The sequence below is a fragment of the Chinchilla lanigera genome, unplaced genomic scaffold (genome assembly GCF_000276665.1).
Source record: "Chinchilla lanigera isolate Chin_1 unplaced genomic scaffold, ChiLan1.0 scaffold00008, whole genome shotgun sequence".
Classification (NCBI taxonomy): Eukaryota; Metazoa; Chordata; class Mammalia; order Rodentia; family Chinchillidae; genus Chinchilla; species Chinchilla lanigera.
In genome coordinates, this window is record NW_004955409.1 from 37,216,354 (window position 1) to 37,237,959 (window position 21,606).

The following is a 21,606-nucleotide window of genomic DNA, read 5'->3' on the forward strand; positions in this document are numbered from 1 at the left end:
GCTTTGCTGCTGAGCTAAATCCCCAGCCCTGCCCTTCTCAGTTTTAAATATAATTTAAAATGAAAATCAGAAATGGACATTGAAATAAGGTTTCAAAAGCAGAGATTTAGAGTGAGGGTCACCCACCTCCTCAGTGCTTTACATCATCAGCAGGACTCTACCTGTAGCTATAACTGATGGAAGAAAATATCCAGAGGTAAAAGGAAAGAAAGAGGTGGGAGACATGTTAGAAAACATGCATGTGGTAAGTTGTACAGATCAGCTAATAGTTGCCTGAGTACTCTTTAGAGTATTTATGCTATGAACTTTCCTACTTTGGATCTTTGCTGCATTGTGAATGTCATTAAAGATGTGGTACAACATTTGATCCTATTGCTAAATGGACTAGAAGTGTGGAGTTCTAGGAATGCATGGTTGGATCAGCATGCATTTTTATTGTTTACCCAGAAACCTTTTTTTTTTAAGACAGGATCTCACTATGTACTTTTTTTGGTACCAGGAGTGAAACTCAGGACCTTGCATTTGCCAGGCAAGTCACTGTGTACTTTCGGCTGGCCCTGAACTCATGGTGATCCTCCTACCTCAGCCTCCCGAGTGCTGGGATTATAGGCGTGCACCACCAAAGCTGTCTTCATATTCTTAAAGATGTAGAATATTTGTGCCATAGGCCAGTAGCAGCTCACTTCTTGTTATCTTTAGATTTTTTTTTTTATGGTGGGGATTGTTTTTGTTTTGCAGTGCTGGGAATTGAACCTGAGGCCTCACACCTGCTGGGCAAAACCCTCTATCATTGAGCTAAATCTCCATCGTTGGTTCACTCGTCAGTAAAAAGATCATGCCAGGTGTAGTGGGGCATGCTTGTAATCCCAGTATTCAGGAAGCAGAGACAGGATTGCTGTGAGTTTGAGGCCAGCTTGGGCTATATAATGAGTTCAAGACCAGCCTGGATTACACGGTGAGACCCCCGCCTCAGAAACTGGCTGTGTGTGGTGGTGCAAACCTATAATCCCAGCACTCTGGAGGCTGAGGAAGGAGGATTGACACAATTGAAAGCCAGCCTGAACTACAGAGGCCCTGTTTTAAAAAAAATTTTTTTTCAAAAATAACAAGATGATGATTAAAGTTTCTAGTAACATATTTTACTAATCACTAATGGCACCTGAGAATTTTTAAAAAATTTTTGATACTAAATTTACGAGTATGGGCTCCTGGGCCCCACTCCAACGATCTCAGGAAATGTGACTCCTGGGATTTTAACTTTTTAAAAATCCCCAAGTGGTTTTGTTGAATAATTCAGTTTATTAATGACTAACTGAAGGAATAGTTTTTCACCGTTAACTCCCCCCCCCCCCCACACCGGCAATCAAACTCATGACCTTGCACTTGCCAGGCAGGTGCTGTGCCACTGAGCTAAATCCCCAGCCCCATGTATTAACTTTTATTATGATCTTCGGCTTCTATTCCAGTAGCCTCTTCTTTTGTATGCTGTAGGCAGAATCCCAAATAGAAAGGTGTAAAGTCTTCCCTGACATTCCCTCTTGCTTTAATCCTCTCTGAACTCCCCTCTTCAGTGCTTTATGTCATCAGCAGGACTCGGTATAGCTATAACTGATGGAAGAAAAAATGCCCAGAGATAAAAGGAAAGAGAGGTGGAAAATAAATTACAAAACACGAATGTGGTACATTGTAGAGAACAGCTAATCACACATGATCTCAGCACCACCACCACCACCCCCCAACTAAGATCACAGGTATACATCCCTACAGCGAACTCCCTCTTGACTTTGGTTTTTTCGAGACATGGTCTCACTGTGTATCCCAGGCTGGCCTCGAACTCACACCAGACCTCATGAACTTCCAGAGTACGAGGATTACAAGCATGTGCCATCACGCCTGGCCCTTCTTCACTTCTTTTTTTGGGGGGGAGGGGGTAACCGGGAATTGAACTCAGGACCTTGCACCTGCCAGGCAAGCGCTTTGCGGCTGAGCTATATCCCTGGTCCCCCTCTTAACTTCTTAATCACCACCACTTCCTTCAGATTTTTCTAAAGTGTTGGGAATTGATATCTACCCCCTGTAGTCAGAAGTTGCCTGGATTCCCTGACTGCATATACAAAAATCCTTATTTCCCTTAGTTTCTTTGTTCAAAAAGAACTCAATTTTATAAAATACAAAAAGATTTTTAAATGTATATTTAGAATACTGATTTTTTTTTTCTTCACAACAAAGATACTGTATACCTACAGGTGCTCTTAGCCAGTTTTTTTCCTATAGAACTTGTAGCCTTCATTTCTTCTACTCACACATCTGACTGCTGAGATTCCAGAAATGCAAGACATGTTAACTTACAGTGCTTACCTAAGTTTGGGATCAATAGCAGTTCTATTAGTTCCTGCTTCTTCTTTGTACCTAAGGATAGGCTTTGGTTGCAGGTCTTGCTATGATCTCTAGTTGCTTTACTCGGGTCCCATAAATCTTGTCCAGGGATTTGGTTTCTGGGATAAAGAAACTACTTTCCTAAATGGCCTTTATGCATTCCTTCACTTGAATAAAGCCTGTATGGTTCAGCAGCTAGTTAGCCACCTTTTCCTTTCTTCTGAAGGCTTCCAGCACTTGACTTTTGGTAATCTGGCAATTTTCAAATTTTATCGGTAACTTCCCAAAATATATTTCTTAGCCCCTTACTAGTATGTCTCTACCCGTAGCTAAAGTGCTCAGTTTCTACATGTGTTAATAACATTAGGCTTCACAGGGCAAGGGATATAGCACAGCAGCACAGCATCTGCCTGATAAGCGTGAGGTCTGGAGTAGATTCGCGGTACTAAAAATAAATAACATTAACAATAAATAACATTAGGGCTCAGGCACAGTGTGTTCATAATAAAAGATAACATCTAGTCCAGAACTTGTTCACATTATATTAGCTCCTTCCAAGGTGTTAGAAAGATGTTCATCTCCTTTATATTTTGTATTATTTGTTTCTTGTTTCATATATGAGGGATCACCTTCGGTTTTCACTTTTTTTTGCAAAAGTGATGACCAAAACTTCATAAACAGCTCTGTTTTCCCCGATCACTTCAATGACTTATTAAGTGCATCCAAAGGAGTTATCATCCAGAATCTTATCCCTACAGTTTTGTAATATCAAAAATAGTATCATAATTCAATAGAATGGCATATCCCTCACAATATATGGGTAGTAGGACTATTAAATTTGTTATGTTTATTGTTTGTTTATTTTGATTTTTTGACACAGTGTCTGGCTGTATAGTTCAGACTGGTCGTCAATGCACTGTGTACCCCAGGCTGGTCTAGGACTCGATCTTCCTGCCTCAGCCTTACTGGGTACGGGGAGTACGGGGATTATAGACGTGCCCCACCATGCCCGGCTATACGTACCTAATTTTAAAATTCTACCTCAAGGCAGGTGCAGTGATTCAAACCTATAATCACAGTTACTTGGAAGGCTGAGGCAGAAGGGTACCACATTGAAGTCTAGCACAGCAAGGCCCTGTCTCAAAATAAAAAGGGTTTGAGGTATAGCTTGGTGGTAGAGCACTTTCCTAGGTTGCATGAGGCCCTGGGTTCAGTCCCCAGTATGACAAAAAAAAAAGTAGGAATAAACAAAATTACTACTCTAAAACTTTCATTTGACTGACCCATTTGTCTTTGACCAACCTTGTAATACCTTTTTTTCATTTTTGTTAAAACTGCAGTAAATCAGCTTTGCTTTACTTGCAAAGGAGTTTGCTTGATCTTTATGGAAAATAGTGTGTTTTTCTTTTGGCTTTATTCATTTTATATAGTTTAACCTATTCTAGGTCACTGAATTATGAAAGTATGATGGCCACTGTACTAACGTCTCAACAGAGTTCTTCAGATGTTGTTTAGAGTCTGGACTATCACTATATGTCATAGTCATAGATCCAGTATATACAACCATAATGCAAGCCTTTATTCACTTTCCCAGATACAAAACGTTAGTCAAGTGATCATGGAATAAAGTTTTACAAAACAAGTTTCTTTGTTTTGTTTTTTGTTTTTGTGGCTGCAGACTGAACCCAGGTACATACTCAGCAACATTCCCATCCGTTTTTATGCTTTCCTTTTGCAGTAGGCTCTCTCAAGGCTGGTCTTGATTTAGGATCCTATTGCCTCACCCTCCCAAGCAGCTGGTGTTACAGGTGTTCACACTACACCCAGATCATTTTGGTTTTTTGTGTATTACAGAAGCAAAATCTAGTTCATCTTACTGGAAGATAGAAATAAGAAGAGAGGGGCTGGGGATTTAGCTCAGCGGCAAAAGCGCCTGCCTGGCAAGCGCAAGGTCGTGAGTTCGGTTCCCGGTACCGGAGAAAAAAACAAAAACAAACAAACAAAAGAAATAAGAAGAGAGAAGACCTTGGACTAGACCTTAAACTATCTGCTTTATTTATACTAATTTAAATAGTATTAATACAGAATATGGTTTTCTGGGTCATGTAAACCTTTTGTGCTGTATTAAAATTAAGCCTAATGTAGCTGATTAAGTATCTGTAACATAATTGTCCTTTTTGTTTGTTGTGTGGGTTTTGGTTTTTTGATTGTTTTTTGAGACAGAGTCTTGCCATATAATTCAGGCCTGGTCTCGAATTCTTAGGCTGACCTCAAACTCACAGTGATCTGCCTGCCTCAGTTTCCCAAGAGCTAGGGTTACAGGCATGTACCACCACGTCTGGCTGCTATATTATGTTGTGGTGCTGGGAATTGAACTCAGACCTTCATGAATACTAGGCAAGTGTTCTACCACTGAGCTACGTCCTCAGCCCTGTGCTGTCTTCTAACCTGTTTCTCATCAGTCTGCATTGCTACTCTATGTTTGTGTGTAGTAGAGCTTGTGTGTATGCATTTGCTGAGGATTGAACCCAGAACCTCATGCCTATCACTGAGCTGTCTCCCAGCCCTTCTGCATAATTATTACTACTTTTTTTTTTTTTTTTTTTTTTTTTTTGAGACAGGGTCTCCCTGTACAGTTCAGGATGGCCTTGAGCTCACCTTGTAGCCCAGACTGGTCTCGAACTTAACTGCCTCAGCCTCCCGAGTGCTGGGATTACAAGTGTGCACCGCCACACCTGGCTCTTACATTGTCTTTTAAAACTGGTAGGGAATTTAGAAATACCCAGTTTAACTCCTCCTTTTTCTAAGTCCATACTTTAATACTCAAATTACTAAAATGATTTACACACAGTTACCTTTCTTTGTGAAATGTTAGTGAAACTTCTTTTCATTTTTGCATGAAATTATTATTCAGGGTGACCTAGATTGGGGGTTTTCAAGCTTTTTTTTTTTTTTTTAACTTTGAATTAAAAGTAAAAAGAAATGTTTTTGGCCTTTTTTCACTTTTTTAAGTTGGACATACAGATTAATGGGTTTCATTCTTGAGATTTGTATACATACATAACATACTTTGACACCCCCCCAACCCCCAACACCCCTAACACCCCAACCACCACCACCCCACCACCACCACCACCCCCAGTCAAACCTCCTTGCCCTGCTTTCCCCCATCAAGCATTTTTTTTTTTTTGGCCTAATGAGACAGGTCTCACTATGCAGTTGAGGCTGGTCTTGAGCTCACTTTGTAGCCCAGACTGATTTCATAACTCATAACAATCCTCCTGCCTCAGCCTCCCGAGTGCTGGGGTTAAAGGTGTGTGCCACCTTGCCAAGCTCAAGCTTTCTTTTGACACCATTTTTTTTCCTAAAAAAAATCCTGAATTATAGTTTATAAAACATAATTGGATAGTACCCAGTTTTAGATCCCTGTCCAGTTAGCTGGAAATATTTTTTTTCCTTTTTTTTATTTAATTTTTTTTTGTTTTAGACAAGGTCTTGCTTTGTAGTTCAGGCTGTCCTTGAACTTGCAGCAATCCTCCTGCCTCAGCCTTCCAAGTGCTGGGGTTACAGGCATGTGCTGCCATGCCTGACCTCTTGTAGTAATTTCTGTTAGTTTTAGGGCCCTGAAAACCAAGTACTTACTTCTTGAGTTTATTGTTGTACAGATTGACTGGTGGAGGGCCGGGAATATAACTCAGTGACATAAGTGCCTGCCTGGCAAGCGTAAGGTCCTGAGTTCAATTCCCAGTACCAAAGGAAAAAAAAAAGGTGTATTTAATCATAATATTTTGGTCAAAACCAGCAGAAGTAGAAATAGGCTTTTCCCCAAAAAATGGACACACAGTGGGCATGGTGGTCCATGCTTGTCATCCCATCACTCAAGAGGCTGAGGCAGGAGGAAAAAAAAAGAAAATGGACACAGGACAGAATAGTGAAGTCTTTAGCTTAGATTCGGAATCACGAAGCACTTTATAGAAAGAAGTACATTTTGCTGAGCATGGTGATGCATGCCTGTGCGTGTAATCCCGGCACTCGGGATGCCAAGGCAGGAGGATTGCTATGAGTTTGAGGCTAGCCTGGGCTACAGAGTAGGTTCAAGGCCAGCATGAACTGCATAGCGAGACCCTATCTCAAAAAGACAAAAAAGAAAGTACATTTTAAGTATTCATATAACATTGCTAGACAAAGTAAAGCTTCTAGAATTTATTTTCCTTTTTTTTTCTTTCTCTTTTTGAGGCAGGGTCTCACTATGCAGTTCAGGCTGGCCTTGAGCTCACTTTGTAGTCCAGGCTGGCCTCAAACTCACAATAATCCTGCCTCAGCCTCCCTAGTGCTGGGATTGTGTTCCACCATGCCCGGCATTTCCTTCCATTTAATTTATCTGTAATACATAAATTGGGCTTTGAGGTGTTAAAAATGTTCTAGACATGCACAGCACTATTTATAGTAAGATCCTGACCTCAGGGATTTATATTGTCTTTCTTAAGTTAGAAGCCAGAGATTGATAATGATATGTCCTAAGCGTATGTGCTATGATTGGTTGCATTTCAGAAAGCTATGAATAAATAACTTGTATCATAAGTCTGACTTGATGCTCTCATTTCATAGGAAAAGGCTCCTCTGTTTCTGAAGAGAAAGGTGAATCTGATGACGAAAAACCAAGGAAAGGAGAAAGGCGATCATCCAGGGTCAGACAGGTAATACAGATACTTATAAAGCATTCAGTCACCTCTTTGAGTAATGTTTTGGGTATTTCCTCCTCTTTCTTTTCCTCTTCAAGTTGTTTCGGGTTAACATCTCTAGATTTCTGTATGTAGTCATTTTCTTGCTTCCATTTGTCTTTTTTTGATGGAAGGTAACTGGGATTATGCAAGGGCCTCCTACATAGTGGACAAGCACTGTACACTGACCTGCATCCCCTGGCCCTCTTTATTTTTTTTCTTTATTTTTTATTTTTTTAAATTTTATTTTGAGACAGGGTCTCACTAAATTCCCCAGACTGGACTTGAACACAGGATTTTCCTGCCTTGGTCTCCCAAATATCTGGGATTACAGGCATTACCTCAGCACCTGGCTTTTCATCTTTCTCATGTTATTTTGTTTTCTTGGGGTAGTTGTTTTGTGTTGTTTGTTTTTTGTGTTTTTTTTTTTTACCTGCTGTAGCCTTCATATTTCTAAGTAAATATCTAGTTTTTAAAAAATTTAAATGAGAACATTAACAGGCTCATCTATACTTTTGGGGGGGGGTCTTGCAGTGAGAGTACATGTATTTTTTTTTATTAGACAAGATGTAGCATAATTAATTACTCAGTTAAAACCTTAAAGCCACATGAAACAGTGTGAAGTGAGCAGAATACAAAAGTATACAATAGTGTGATTACTACAGTTAATGCTCTGCAAGCTGGATGTAGTGACTCATGCCTGTAATCCCAGCTGTTTAGAAGACTGAGACAGGAAGATTTCAAATTCAAGGCCAACTTGGGCAACTCAGCAAGATACTGTCTCAAAAAAAGGGTTGGGGATGTAGCTCAGTGGTAGAGTATCTGCCTAGCATGTATGAGGCCCTGAGTTTTCAATCCCTAGTACCACAAAAGAAAAAAAAAAAAAGCCTGCAAAGAAATGACAGAAAAAAAATGAAAAGAAATACATTGTAATTATATAAATTCAATCCCAGCCTGAACTGGGATTGAGACCCTGTCTCAAAAAAAAAAGGAAATAATAATGAGACCCTGTCTCAATAATGAGACCCTGTCTCAAAAACAAAAGAAAAAAGGATATAATGAGACCCTGTCTCAAAAAAAAAGGAAAAAAGGATATAATCATATTGATAGGTTAGTTCCTCTCCCACGTCACCTTCTACGTATTATGTTCTTATTTATTTTAAAAGGTTGAGACTATGACACGAACCAGTACCTAGTTGTGGTGATGTACTCCTCCTGTAATCCCGGCAATGAGAGAGGCTGAGGCAGGAGGATCACAAGTTCTAGTCCCTCCTAGGCAGCTTAGCATAGACCATACCTGAAAAAAAAAAAATAAAGAGCGATGGAGATGTAGGTGAATGATAGGTCACCCCTTGGTTTGATCCCTAGTACTGTAAGAAATAAATAAAAGCAGAGGTAGTTTCATTATTGTGTTCTTTTTTGTTCACTCTATTTTGAGTCCTCTCAGGAGCCCTTAGTAGTCATGATTATTTACTGTCACATCTCTCTGTTGTGACAGTAAATGGTATCAGTGAATTTCTCTTTCCTAGGATTATCTGTTTTTTGTTTTGTTTTGTTTTTATTTCTGTTTTTATCTTTTTCAGACAGGGTTTCACTATGCAGTTCAGGCTGGCCTTGAGCTCACTTTGTAGCCGAAGCTGGCCTATAACTCGCAAGGACCTAGGATTTTCTTCTTCGTTGGTTGTGAACAAATATATTTGGAGCCTTTGTATGTCTTTTGTTTCAGGCAAGGGCAGCTAAGCTGTCTGAGTACAGCCAGGCTGCTGAAGAGGAAGAGGATCAAGAAACACCTTCCAGAAATCTGAGGGTTAGAGCAGATCAAAATTTGAAAACAGAAGAGGAAGAGGAAGAAGAAGAGGAAGAAGAAGAGGAGGAGGAAGAAGATGAGGGACACAAATCTATGGAGACCCCCATTGTAAGACAGTTTAAAAAAGAGGAGGAAGAGATGTCCAGAGCAAAACCAGAGGAGGTGATGGATGAGACACCCAAAGCCATAAGATCCCAGGAACAGGAGAGGTTAGAGAGAGGAGGCCGAGTCACAAGATCCCAAGAAGAGGCCAGAAGAGGTCAGCTAGCCAGACAGCAGCAAGAGAAAGATATACAAACAGTTTCTCCACTTGAGGAGGAAGAAAGAGAAAGAAAATCTTCACAAGGCCTGGTGAAAAAGTCACAGTCTCCCTCCCCTCCTCGACTGACTGAAGATCTAGGAAAGGCTCCTCTTGTGCTGCAGCCAGAGCAAGCTGCCAGTGAAGAGGAGACTCCCCCGCCATTGCTCACCAAGGAAGCATCGCCTCCAGCACCTCACCCGCAGCTACAGAGCAAGGAAGAAATGGAGCCTATGGAAGGCCCAGCTCCTCCTGTCCTCATTCAGTTATCTCCTCCTAGTGCTGATGGTGAGACCAGGGAGCATGCTGTCCAATTGGTGGGAGGCCTGTCTCCTTTGCCTGGTCCTACAGACACCAAAGCAGAATCTCCAGCAGAGAAAGGGCCCGAGGAGAGTGTCCTGCCCCTTGTTCAGAAAAGCACACTGGGGGAATACTCAACCCCAAAAGGGACTGAATCAGAAAAATCAGAGTCAGAAAAATCTGCTCAGCCATTCCTTCTAAAAATGGAAGAACTAACACCAGCCAAAGGGGTTGCTGATGAATCTCTGAAACAGCAGTGTTTGGAACAGAAGGACGGCCAAAGGGCTTCTCATTCTCTTTTTCCAAGCCACAAAGTAAAACAGTCAGCTGACTCATCTTCGAGCCGGTCCTCCTCGTCTTCATCCTCCAGTTCTAGATCCAGATCTCGCTCTCCTGACAGTTCGGGCTCTCAGTCTTACTCACCTCCAAGATCCAAGCAGAGAGAGGTGTCCCAGGCACGTACTCACGCTAACCCTCATGCTAGACCCCAGACAGGCTCCAGGTCAACATCAGAGTCCAGGTCACGTTCCCGGTCACGTTCCCGTTCTGCATCTAGCAGTAGCAGGAAAGTGAGTATAAAACAGTCTTGCATGAGTTGATGTTCTGTCCATGCCTTTTCAAACAGGAATAGGAAAATACTCATTTAGTCTCCAGTTCATTGATTATTTTCATTTCATTTCAGAATTTAATTTTCAGTTTATTGTTCTCTAACTGGGGTCCTTTTTTATTATGAGTTTTTGATTCCAAAAAATGTTAAATCCATTTTATTTATCTCTTCTGCGAGACATAAACTTCTTGAGGCTATAGGTACACCTTTATATGTATATCCCAGTATCTAGCACCCAGTTGGAGCTTAGTAAATTTGTTGAGTAAGCAGTCGAAGAGATTATTAACTCAAACAGTGAATAAACAAAAAGAAAGATCCAGAGTGTGAATTGGGTAACAGAGGTAGAACACTCAATGATCTGCTGCATATATATCACCCATCCATATACATGTTTGTCCAGTGTATGCCATACAGAGTAATTTTCCTTACTAAAGTGTTCATTTCATTTCTTTAGTCTCTGAGCCCTGGAGTCTCAAGGGACAGCAACACCAGCTACACTGAAACCAAAGATCCCATTTCTGGTCAGGAGGTGGCAGGTCCTCCAGTACCACAGCTGCAGGTCCTTGAACCCCAGGAGCGGACACCAACCTCCTTGTCCTCTATCCAAGGGAGGCTGCTGAATCAACCTGAGCCAGCTGAAAAACATGTGACCCACAGGGTACAGCCTGAGCGGGTAGGCTACTGTGTCACCTCCTTAGAGGCATGAATTTCCCATTTGTCTTACCTTTAAAATTGAAGTCAATCTAGCTGGGTATGGTGGGCACACACCTGTAATCCCAGCACTCTTGAGTCTGAGGCAGGAGGATCCTTGCAAGTCCAAGGCCAGCCTGGGCTACGTAAGCAAGCTCAAGGCCAACCTGAACTGCATAGTGAGACCCTGTCTCAAAAAGACCAGAGGGGGGGGGGAATTGAAGTCAGTCTGAACAAGGCTCAAGAGAAATACTGAGATACCGGCTAATCCTACTGAACTCATATCCAACTCATGAAAGCTTCTCTGAGTACATGCAGTGGGAGTCTCATCTTCAGGACTCTTGGGTCAGTTCTTCCTCAGATCTCTTCCTTTTATCTGCCCAAAAGGAAGCCTTTTCTCAGTTGTCCCAAAAGAGAATTCAAGCCGGGTATGGTGCTGCATGCCTGTAACCCTAGCACTTGTGAGGCTGAGACAGGTGGAACACTGCAGGCTTGAGGCCAGAGGCAATGTAGTGAGTTTGAGGCCAGCCTGAACTACACAGTGAGATCCTGTTTAAGAATAAAAAGAATTATAGGGGCTAGGGATCTAACTCAGTGGTAGACCATGTGCCTAGCATGCATAAGGCCCTGGGTAAAAATAGAAATTCTTAAATACTTGTTTTTAAGCTATAGTCCATTCCACATTGTAAAATGAAATAACAATGATAGAGGGCTTTTGTGTGGAGCTGGCACCATATATGTCCTGTCGGTCTTTTTGCAGCTCTATGTTGAAGAAAAGGAACCGAGCAGATTTAAATCCTTTGTTATCTTTGCTTTGCTGTGTTCTCACAGGGCAGTCCAAAGAAGTGTGAAGCTGGAGAGGCAGAGCCCCCAGCTGCCACACAGCCTCAAACCTCAGAGACTCAGACTTCTCATCTACCAGAATCAGAAAGGATTCGTCATACTGTGTAAGTGATAAATCTTGACTGGTATATAAATAAGGAATTATGAGTGTGAGACAGGTCTTTGCTCCCTAAGATTTTTTGACTAAGCAGTCCTAGTTTTCTTTTTTCTTTTAAAACACGAAGGCAGATTTATCTGGACAAAGGCTAGACTTCAGTTACCATGGTGGAAGCCAACACCAAACTCTTTTTTTTTTTTCCCTTCCATTATTAGAGATTGAACCCAGAGCCTTTATACTGAGCTATATCTCAGGCTTTATTTCTTGGGGGACAGTCTCACTGAGTTGCCCTAGCTGGGATCAAACTTGTAGTCTTCCTGCATCAACCTCCCAGAGTGCTGGGATTATAGGCATGCATCACCATGCCTGGCTAAGAATGTTTAAGGAAGTCTGAAAAGTGGTGAGGAGATAAGGAAAACGTCTGTGATCACCACTCTCAAATAACCTTTAAGCAGCAGGCAGCAGAGGCTTCTGCTTCCCCATTCAAGCCAGTGTAAGGAAATTGATGCAGAGACTTCTTTTTTTTTTTTTTTGGTCATTTTGGGACAGGATCCCACTGTGCAGTTCAGGCTGGCCTTGAGCTCACTTTGTAGCCCAGGCTGGTCTCGAACTCTCAATGATCCTCCTGCCTCAGCCTCCCGAGTGCTAGGATTACAGGCATGTGCTGCCACCCCTGGCAGAGACTCTCCCCCCCCCACACCCGTACCGAGAATCGAACTCATGACCTTGGACTTGCCAGGCAGGCGCTGTGCTGCTGAGCTAAATCCCCAGCCCCTAAGACTCCTAATTTAGTCTTTAACACATTTAACAGCTGCATCTGGGCCCAGGAATAGTTTAGTAGAGGTTACTAAGGAACTGTAAAGAATAACACCAAAGGGTATGCTGTTTGTACATTTTTCCTGATTACTGTCATTTTGCTAAACACAGTCTGTGTTCTTTCATCATATAGTGCAACGAAATACAAAGTTCCTGTCAAGTCATACTTATCCCTGGGCCCGTTAGATCTTTGATTGATATTACAATTAATGTGAGTTATTAAATGCTTAAGTCCTAAAGAAATACTCTTATATCAGGTAAAGTTTGTGACTCAGTAGGTACTGTATGTCATTCATTGTTCTGAACTTGCTATTAAAAGTTCAGAAGCCATTGAACCAAAACTCCAAGCTTCAAACTTTCATGGAAAGTGAAAATTGAAAGCATTAAGAGAATAAGATTACTTGGCTTTTAGACATCAGGAATTCTGAACTGCTTTGGAGTTGGCCTCAGGTTGTTCCATACTTGTTTTAATATCATTTTAACACTACTACTATCAATATCGTTTTTCCCTATGTATAGTAGTTTGATAGTTTACATTCTTCTGAGAGCTTCAGACTTTTAACTCTTGAGTTTTAGAGGGTGGTGGGCAGTTGACATGATTGTTTTCCTTGTGACATTAATGATAGTTTTTTTACTCCTTAACAAAGCTTTGGAATAGACACTTGCTAGTCTGTTGTTGTATTCTTGTCTCTGCTGCCATCTCATGGCCATTATATGTTCAATTTGGAAGCCAAAAGTTGACTCTCCTTTTAAAAAGTTTTTGTTTTCCCTTTTGAGGTGGGTATATTCTTTGGAAAAAGAGTTTTTCTTCCAGGACCATAAAATGAAAACTCAGCGGATTTTGGAAAATATTCAGAATTCCCCAGCTACCATCATCGATGAGAAAATGGGGTGATATTTTCCCATCCTTAAAATTCAGGCATAATCTCTGCCCTCCCCTCATTCTGTGAAATAGAAAGTATGTACTGATGACCTGCTGCTTATTGGGCCTGAGGAATTGTTTCCTGTGTACCTTCAGAAACAATTTTCTGAAAAGTACTTTGCTATCCTTAAAATTCTGTGAGTATAAGATCCTAGCAACAGAAAAGCATTTTAGGTTGCTTTGAATCACCTTTATTTCTGGACTTTCCCATTCAAGTCCAAGGCAAGTGACGCTTACAATCATACACAGAGTTTTTTCTCCAGGGATTGGTGGCTGGATCTTCCTTTTAGGATGGAGATTATTCTAGCCACATGGATTCCAGCAAGGTACTGTAATAACCAGGTTGCACCCTGGGCACATAATGAGATTGGCCATTGTGGCCTTGCTAAGCTTCACAGCATCCTATAGTTTAGAAATGGAACCTACGTAGACTCAGCAACATCTTGTACACATCCCTCTTACCTGTTTTCCTTCTTCTTTGACAGATAGTCTGTTCAACAGCCTAACAAAAAAAATGTACAGCCAGATGTGGTGTGTGCCTATAACCTCAACACTGGGGAGGCTGGGGCGGAAAATTGCCATGAATTTGAGGCCAGTCTGGGTTACATAGTGAGTATGGCCCAGCCTGGACTACATAGTGAAACCCTGTCTCAAAAAAAACAAAAAAGGGGCTGGGGATATAGCTCAGCAGCACGGTGTCTGCCTGGCAAGCACAAGGTCCTGAGTTCAATAGCTGGTACAAAAAAAAAAAGAACACCAGATATGGTGGCACACACCTGTAATCCCAGTACTCAGGAGGTTGAGGCAGGAAGGATCACCATGAGTTCAAGGCTAGCCTGACCTACATAGCAAGACCCTATTTCAAGAAAGAAGAAAAACAGAATGCCCAAATTATATAGACTGGTCCTCAACACTTAAACCCATATTTGGATTTGGTAAATGAATGTCTGAGAAGTTTTCCTATATTTCAACTGATTTGCAACATTTCTCCTGGTATTTTACCCCTCCAGAGTGCTAGGGTTCACAGCGTGGCAGTCCCCTAGGGCCCTGGCCAATTTTAAAAATAGGATCAACTGTATTAAAGGAAAAGATCATTTGTGGCCTAACCTTGGTTTCCTGTGTATCTCAACAAGAAGTCATATGATTTAAAAAAAAAAAAAACAGTAAAATGTTTTTTAAAAATTAGACTATCCCAAGGACCTCTCACCACTTGGAAGAGATTGCCTTTTTTGCTGTTTGGTTAAACCTGTTCTGATTCTGATTGTGCCTGAGGAATTCTAAATTTATGAGGTAAGGTATCTTTTTTGTTTGCTTGGAGCAGAGATTTGTGAGCTGTTAGTTTTTATTTCAACCAACCCTACTTCCAAACTCATTTTTTTTTTTTTTTTTGGAGACAGGGTCTCATGTAATCCAGGCTGGCCTTGAGCTCACTTTGTAGCCCAGGCTGGTTTCAAACTTGCAACAATCCTCTTGCCTCAGCCTCCCAAGTGCCGGGATTACAGGCATGTGCCACCACGCCCAGCCCAAATGCTAATATTCTCTTTTTACATTACAAAACACCAAAAGGTTTAAAAAAAAAAAAAAGGACAGATGTGGGCAGCTCTATTACTTAGCAATAGTTAATTCAAACCTGAATTTTTTGGCCAGTGTGGTAGCCCACACCTGTAATCTCAACACATGGGAGGCTGAGGCAGGAGGATCACTGCAGATTTGAGGCCAGACTGAACCACATTGTAAGGCTCTGTCTCAAAAAAACCCTGAGTTTTTTTTTTTGAAATACAGCCTTTTGTGTTCATGAACCAAGTGGGCAGCAGTAACTTCAGGCTTTTGGTTTTGTGCTTATTTGTTCTTGTGGTAGGAAGGAAGTGTTTCTAGTATAATGATGCAATTGATACTCCCCCGGAACCTGCATTATCACTATCCAAATGTCACATTATTTTTTTAAAAAGTATAATTCAAGTAGGGCATGGTGGCACATATCTATAATCTCAGCTGTTTGGAATGCTGAGGCAAGAGGATCACAAGTGCAAGGCCAGCTTGGGCAATTTAGTGAGACCCTATCTCAAAATTTTAAAAAATAAAGAGGCTCAGTATGTAGCTCAACACTCTCTAGTTCAAATGTCAGTAATACACACACACACAAAAAAAAAATTATCAGTAGAGTTTGTTCTGTGAAAAATTTGTATTTATGGGCGTAACATCTAAAGTTACACTCTGGGGCTGGGTATTTAGCTTAGCAGCACAGCGCCTGCCTGGCAAGCGTGAGGTTGTGAGTTCGATTCCCAGTACCAGGGAAAAAATAATTAAATAAATAAAGTTATACTCTGGCAAGCACAGGCTCCTGAATTCGATTCCTAGTACCAAAAATGAAAATTATACTCCTCATAATTATACTATTATCTTGGAACTAACCAGCTTCTAACAGTACCAGTTCCTAGGATTTCTTATTAAATCTTCACATCGGGTCCTCTGTATCTCATGAATTTTCTATGATAACTAAAATCAAAACATACATGTCTATAGGAATTGCCTTTTCCCTTAATCTCTTTAAGTCTCATTCACTTAAGAATAGTAGTGCAGTATTATTACCTTATAAGTAGTTCCATCCTTTTTTCCTGGACTACCAGTGCTCTGTGTGCTATTTTATTATGAATAGCTGTCCCCACCCCTCTGCTGTTCCTAGTACGATTTCATATTTGTCAAAGATTTCAGCAATTCTTACGCAAGAACTTGAGGGGAAAGAGGGAGATGCTTTTGTCTAAAAAGGATGGGACATTTTCAAGGATGCCTTACTATCTTTTTTAAAAAGTCTTGGGATCTCACAAAATTGATCATAGGGAAATAAAAGGTATCTTAAAGAAGGCCAGTGGTAAAATTCATATTCTTTTTCCTTTTTTTTTTGGTACCAAGAATTGAACTCAGGACCTTGCGTTTGCCAGGCAGGCGCTTATGCCACTGAACTATATCCCCAGCCCAAAACTCATATTCTTAAAAATAGAAGACTGCAAGGTGTGGTAGCACACGCCTGTAATCCCAACACTTGTGAGGCTGAGGTAGGAGCATTGTTGCAAGTTCAAGGCCGGCCTGAACTGCATAGTGAGACACTGTCTCAGAAAGACAAAAAAAAAAATTCCGGGCATGGTGGCACACGCCTGTGATCCCAGCACTCGGGAGGCTGAGGCAGGAGGATTGTTATGAGTTCAAGACCAGCCTGGGCTACAAAATGAGCTCAAGGCCAGCCTGAACTGCATGGGGAGACCCTGTCTCAAAAAGACAAAAAAAAGGAAAGAAAAACAAAAAGAAAATAGAAGACATCTCCAGTAACAAAGTTCTTCTAAGTAAGCGCCTTCTGGAGAGGCATGTAAGCAGCCAAAAATATTTTAGGACCGTGGATGGACAGGGAACACTTCTTTGAGGATGTTTAAGGTAACATTTTATGAGGTAATGCTCTGGAAATTTTACCAAAAAAGTATCAAGAAAAGTTGAGGTCAGCAAGCATTTGTGAGGATTCACTTAGTACCCACCATGGTACCTAATACAAAAAATATATACCAAAAAAATACATTCAGAACCTTTCTTTGTGCTGTGCAGGCCATGGGAGATTGTGCTTACCGTGGCACTCTGCAGGGTAGAGGTAGGAAGGCGGTAAAGCAGTTGTTACACAGAGTAACAAGGGCATTGTCACAAATCTGTCGTGCCAGGCACCGAATCATTTGGCATTAGAGAAAGAGCAGACTGGAGTCAGAAACTTCAGAAGTGGCATCAAATACTGCAGTGGACTACCAAGTGCACGTGCTTACCTTACGTGTTTATGTGTGCTTTTTCCTTGTCCTGCAATGTCACTCATGTCAGACAGTTACAAGCTAATACTTTCAGCACTCTTCCATGAAATAGGTATTGCTGTTATCCACACATTACAGATGAAGAGGTAGATGCTCTGAGGGGATCAGGAACTTGACCATTAATTATCACATAGCTTGTAAGAGGGTTGGGCTAGGACTAAGATGGGTCCTAGCCATTATTTTTTTTTTTTAGATAGGGTCTCATCTGTGAATCTTAGGCTGACTTCCAACTCACTGTGCAGCCCAGGCTGCCCTCAAACTCACAGAGATCCTCCTGCGTCAGCCTTCTGAGTTCTGGGTATAGGCGTGTGCTACTATGCCCACCTCTCTCTCTAATATTCTGAGCAGAAGGGGGACCACTATTGGGAAAGGGAAATTTTAAGTAATATCTGACCACTGTAACATGCAGTTGGCGTGGAATTTTCAGCAGCAGGGAGAACATATCATTCCTGGTTAAAAATGCCAAGCAGCTAAGGGTATGGCTCAGGAGTAGAGCACTTGTCCAGCATCCATGAGGCCATGGGTTCGATCCTCAGCATCAGAAAGATACTGAGCGTTTGGTTAAATTCTCAAAAACTTAAAAAAAAAATTATGTATTTTTTCTCTGAAACTTTTCTTAGAGTTAAGTTTCTGCTGTTAGGTTACAAAAGGATAACTTTGCCATCAACAAAGAAGCGTTTCCAGTATTTACTTTTTCCCCCTTGAACCCTTAGAGTCTGATTCACTGGTGATGTGGGGATAATTCTCATGATTAATATTTTGTACTGAGTTCCTATCACTGTCTGCCCAGCTCATCTCCCCCTCCACACCCTTGAGTACCAGTGCTTTGTGACTTTCAGTGTCTAGTCCACTTCAGAGGACTCACCTTGGAGCTCTTCCTCCAGAAAGTGGCCCTCAAGCTTCAGCAATGTTAGGTATCCTTCCCTGTTTGTCCTTATCCTTTCGGGCTCCAGGGGACACTGGGACAAAGTGACGTTATTAAAGACTCAAAAACAAAGTTGTCTGTCATCTCTTCAGAGACTCGCTTTTCATTCTACTCATAATTTGGAGAGGAATTTTCCCAGCTTACCCACATCTTCCACCCTCCCTTGGTTTTACTTGTTTTTGTTTTTGTTTTTTGGAGACTGGATCTCCCTATGCAGATCAGGCTGGCCTTGAACTCACTTTGTAGCCCAGGCTGGCCTCAAATTCCACAACAACCCTCCTTCCTCAGCCTCCTGAGTGCTGGGATTATAGGCAAGTGCTGGGATCACAGGCATATGCCACACACCCAGCCCACCCTCCCTTACAAACAGACGGGTTTAAGTAGTGTTACCCGCGGCCATCACCAGGGGTGCAGAGCCAGTTACTGTAGTGATTGGATAGTGACCATCCTCATCGCACTTCCTCACCGCGAGCGTACGTCTGACTGATCTGGTTTCAGTGTCCATACTGTGCTTCCTGGGTGGAGGGTGGGGGCACCTAGAACAAATTGCTCATTCTCCTCCGTTCTGTGGGAAGGATGGAGTCGATTATCTTTAATCAGTTTTCAACTTTGGCTTTATCTCTCTCCAATTATTTTTTACTCCCTGCTCTGCTGCTTCTCTTCTTATTCTCTGGAGTCTTCCAGTCAGGCAGTTGTAACTTTGCGTGTCCTCTCCACCAGGGCCCCCTCGCTCATCCCTAGGGAAAACCTGAGGGAGCACCCATAGGGGCCTGTGAGGCTAGGCCTCAGTAGCTGTTGTAATCTGAGAAAAGGAAAAAGGCCAGGCCTCTAGAGCCAGCTGCCTGCTCCCTGTGGCCTGCCAGAGGATGAGAACCTTGCTCACTCAGCTCCCTCCCTCTTTTCTTTCCCCTCCCCTGCTGCAGCAGGGCCCTCCCCCATCCGCACACACGGGCTGCTGGGTAAGTGGCAAGATGGCTCCCCTGCATGTCTCCGGCTGATCGCTGCCGCTCCGCCAGTACAATAGAGCCAGCCACTACCAGCAGCCTGGCCCTCTTCCTCCTCCTTCTCCGGAGACCAATCCAGCCGAACTCGGGGTTTGCCGTGAGGACTTAACGCTTATCTCTTAAAAGCCAGATCTATTTTAGCCTCCCCGCACCACCACCACCACCACCTCCCCTTCCATTTACCATTTTTTTGGATCCCCAGTTGCTGCATCTCGATTTTCTCTCTCTGGATCGGGTGGCTGGGGAGGAGGTGGTGGGATTTTGGGACAAGGAAGGTGGTTTTTTTGTTTTTGTTTTTGTTTTTAGGATTTTTTTGTTTGGTTTTTGTTATTTCTTCCATTCCAGAAAGGGATAAACAGCACTTCCAGGGGGAGAAAAAAAAATCATGTTATCAGAAAGCAAAGAAGGGTGAGAGATTCACGTTTCCCTGTATCCCTTTTCTCCAGTCCCAACTTACCTCATCTTCTCTTCCTCATGGCTTTCATTCTGGCTTTCGTTTTGGTTTGTTTTCAATCATTCTGCTTTCCCCCTTTGTCCTTCCTTCTCGATTTCTAATTGGCCCTACTTCCCCTCTCTGTGTGGGAAATAGGGTTTTTTTATTTTTAAATAACCCTTTTTTGTATATTTAAGCAGTTGAATCGCATGTTTCTGTGGGGGCTTGGTAGGTGGGGGGCGCAGCCTCGACTTTCCCCTCCCCCCTAACCCATCCATCCCTCCCTGACTGCCCTAGGGAGGCTGTTCTGACCTCTTGAGTGTCAGGCAGTCTGTTGGGAATGCTGAATTTTCTGGTGGTGGCTAGCTAGCAACCTAGGGGACCTAAGGAGGCTTGGTTTCCCCTTGCTGAAGAGTTAGGCCTTTGATCATCTTTATTTATTTATTTTTGCCCTATATTGGGTGCTGGAGGGAAGGAGATTAGAAGTTAGAGATGAAGAGAGAAAAAGGAAGGTGGGAAGATGGTTTATCTGAAGTGAATCTCTGGGATTATTTGCCTGAAGTAGGTGCTAACTTGTGTGATTGAGCGCTGGGGGGTCCCGTGTTTGTGCTGGGGGGTTGCCTGGCGTGGGGGAGGGTGTGTCCTGACTGGAAGGCCTGCTCTCTTTATCTCTTGGAAGTTGGAATGAGGGAGTGGGAGAAACTAGGTGAAAGTCAAATCTAAGAACAGTTCTACACCTCTGAGCAGGTAAAAGTGGCCTGGTTCTTCTCTGAGCTTTCAAACTCTATTCAGCAGCCTTAGTTTGCCTTTGGATGAGAGAAGGTCCTTGTTGAGGCTTGAACTCACACCAGCCCTACTTCCTGTAACCCCCACCCCAACCATTTTTTCTGTGCCTGATCTCTGCAGATCCTGTCAGCAGGCCTTTACTTATTAAGCAGTTGATTAAACACAAGGTCAGGATCATTTACCACAGCTATGGCCATTCTTGTCTTTTTAAGGAGTCACACTTCCCTCATATATCCTAGTAAAGGTGCCTGCGGCCATGGAGTAGGGAGGCCACAGGGCTGTGGGCAAGTCACAGTCACTTTTGAGGGACTACTTTCAGAGGAGGTGTTTCTCCTTTCACTTAAGAGTACTCTGGTGAGTTGTTACCTAGGAACAGTTGGAATCTTACCCACCAGGGTTGTCCCGTCTGGGCTGTGGGTGATTGTGATTGCTGTCACCCATGACTCTTCCCTAAGGAAAATGGCTTCCCACTTTGCCTGGGGCAGCAAGGTTTCTAGTCAGATCTGAAAAGCAGCCATTCCAGTCCTGCCTAAGCAACAAGGCATGGAAGCTTTCACGACCCAAAAGCTAACGTCCTTCCGTACTCTCTCTTCCCCTTGATGCTTTCCTGCCCTTCCCTCTCAACCTCTCCAAACACTGTCAGTGAGGAGAAGGAGGAAGTGACCATGGACACAAGTGAGAACAGACCTGAAAATGAGGTTCCGGAGCCACCTGTGCCTGTTGCCGACCAAGTCAGCAATGATGACCGCCCAGAGGGCAGTGCTGAAGACGAGGAGAAGAAAGAGGTAAATGTCCACGCCACCTGTTGGGGTGGGTGGGCAGAAGTGGCCGTGGGGGAAGGAGCAGACCATCCTAGTGATCCCTCTTACACAGTGGGGTAACTAAAGAGGGGATGAGGCAGGGCCTTGGATCAGGATAGGGCCAAGGGAGAATTCGCTGGTTTAGCAAGGGAGACCCTTGTGATGGGGACAGGGCTCTTGATTGTCCTTTCTCCATGTTTCAGGAGTGCAGTCCAGACTCCTTGAACTTTGTTACTAACTGGAAAGTCCACTAATGGCCCTTTTTCCAAGTCCCAGGCTCATTATCTTCCCAAGCTTCGTCCCATAATAACTTGAGCTTTCCCTCCTTTTTAAAAATCT

General features: G+C 42.7%; 1 protein-coding gene across 1 annotated transcript in view; it reads left to right on the forward strand.

Annotated features, from left to right (window-relative positions):
• Acin1 (apoptotic chromatin condensation inducer 1) overlaps positions 1–21,606 on the forward strand; it is a gene marked incomplete at its 3' end in the record, with an annotated part of 40,177 nt that overhangs the window by 9,679 nt on the left and 8,892 nt on the right. The window contains 5 exon segments of the mRNA XM_005377090.2: positions 6,985–7,073; positions 8,824–10,071; positions 10,564–10,782; positions 11,631–11,746; positions 21,111–21,252. Of these exon segments, the coding sequence (XP_005377147.1) occupies positions 6,985–7,073; positions 8,824–10,071; positions 10,564–10,782; positions 11,631–11,746; positions 21,111–21,252 (1,814 nt within the window).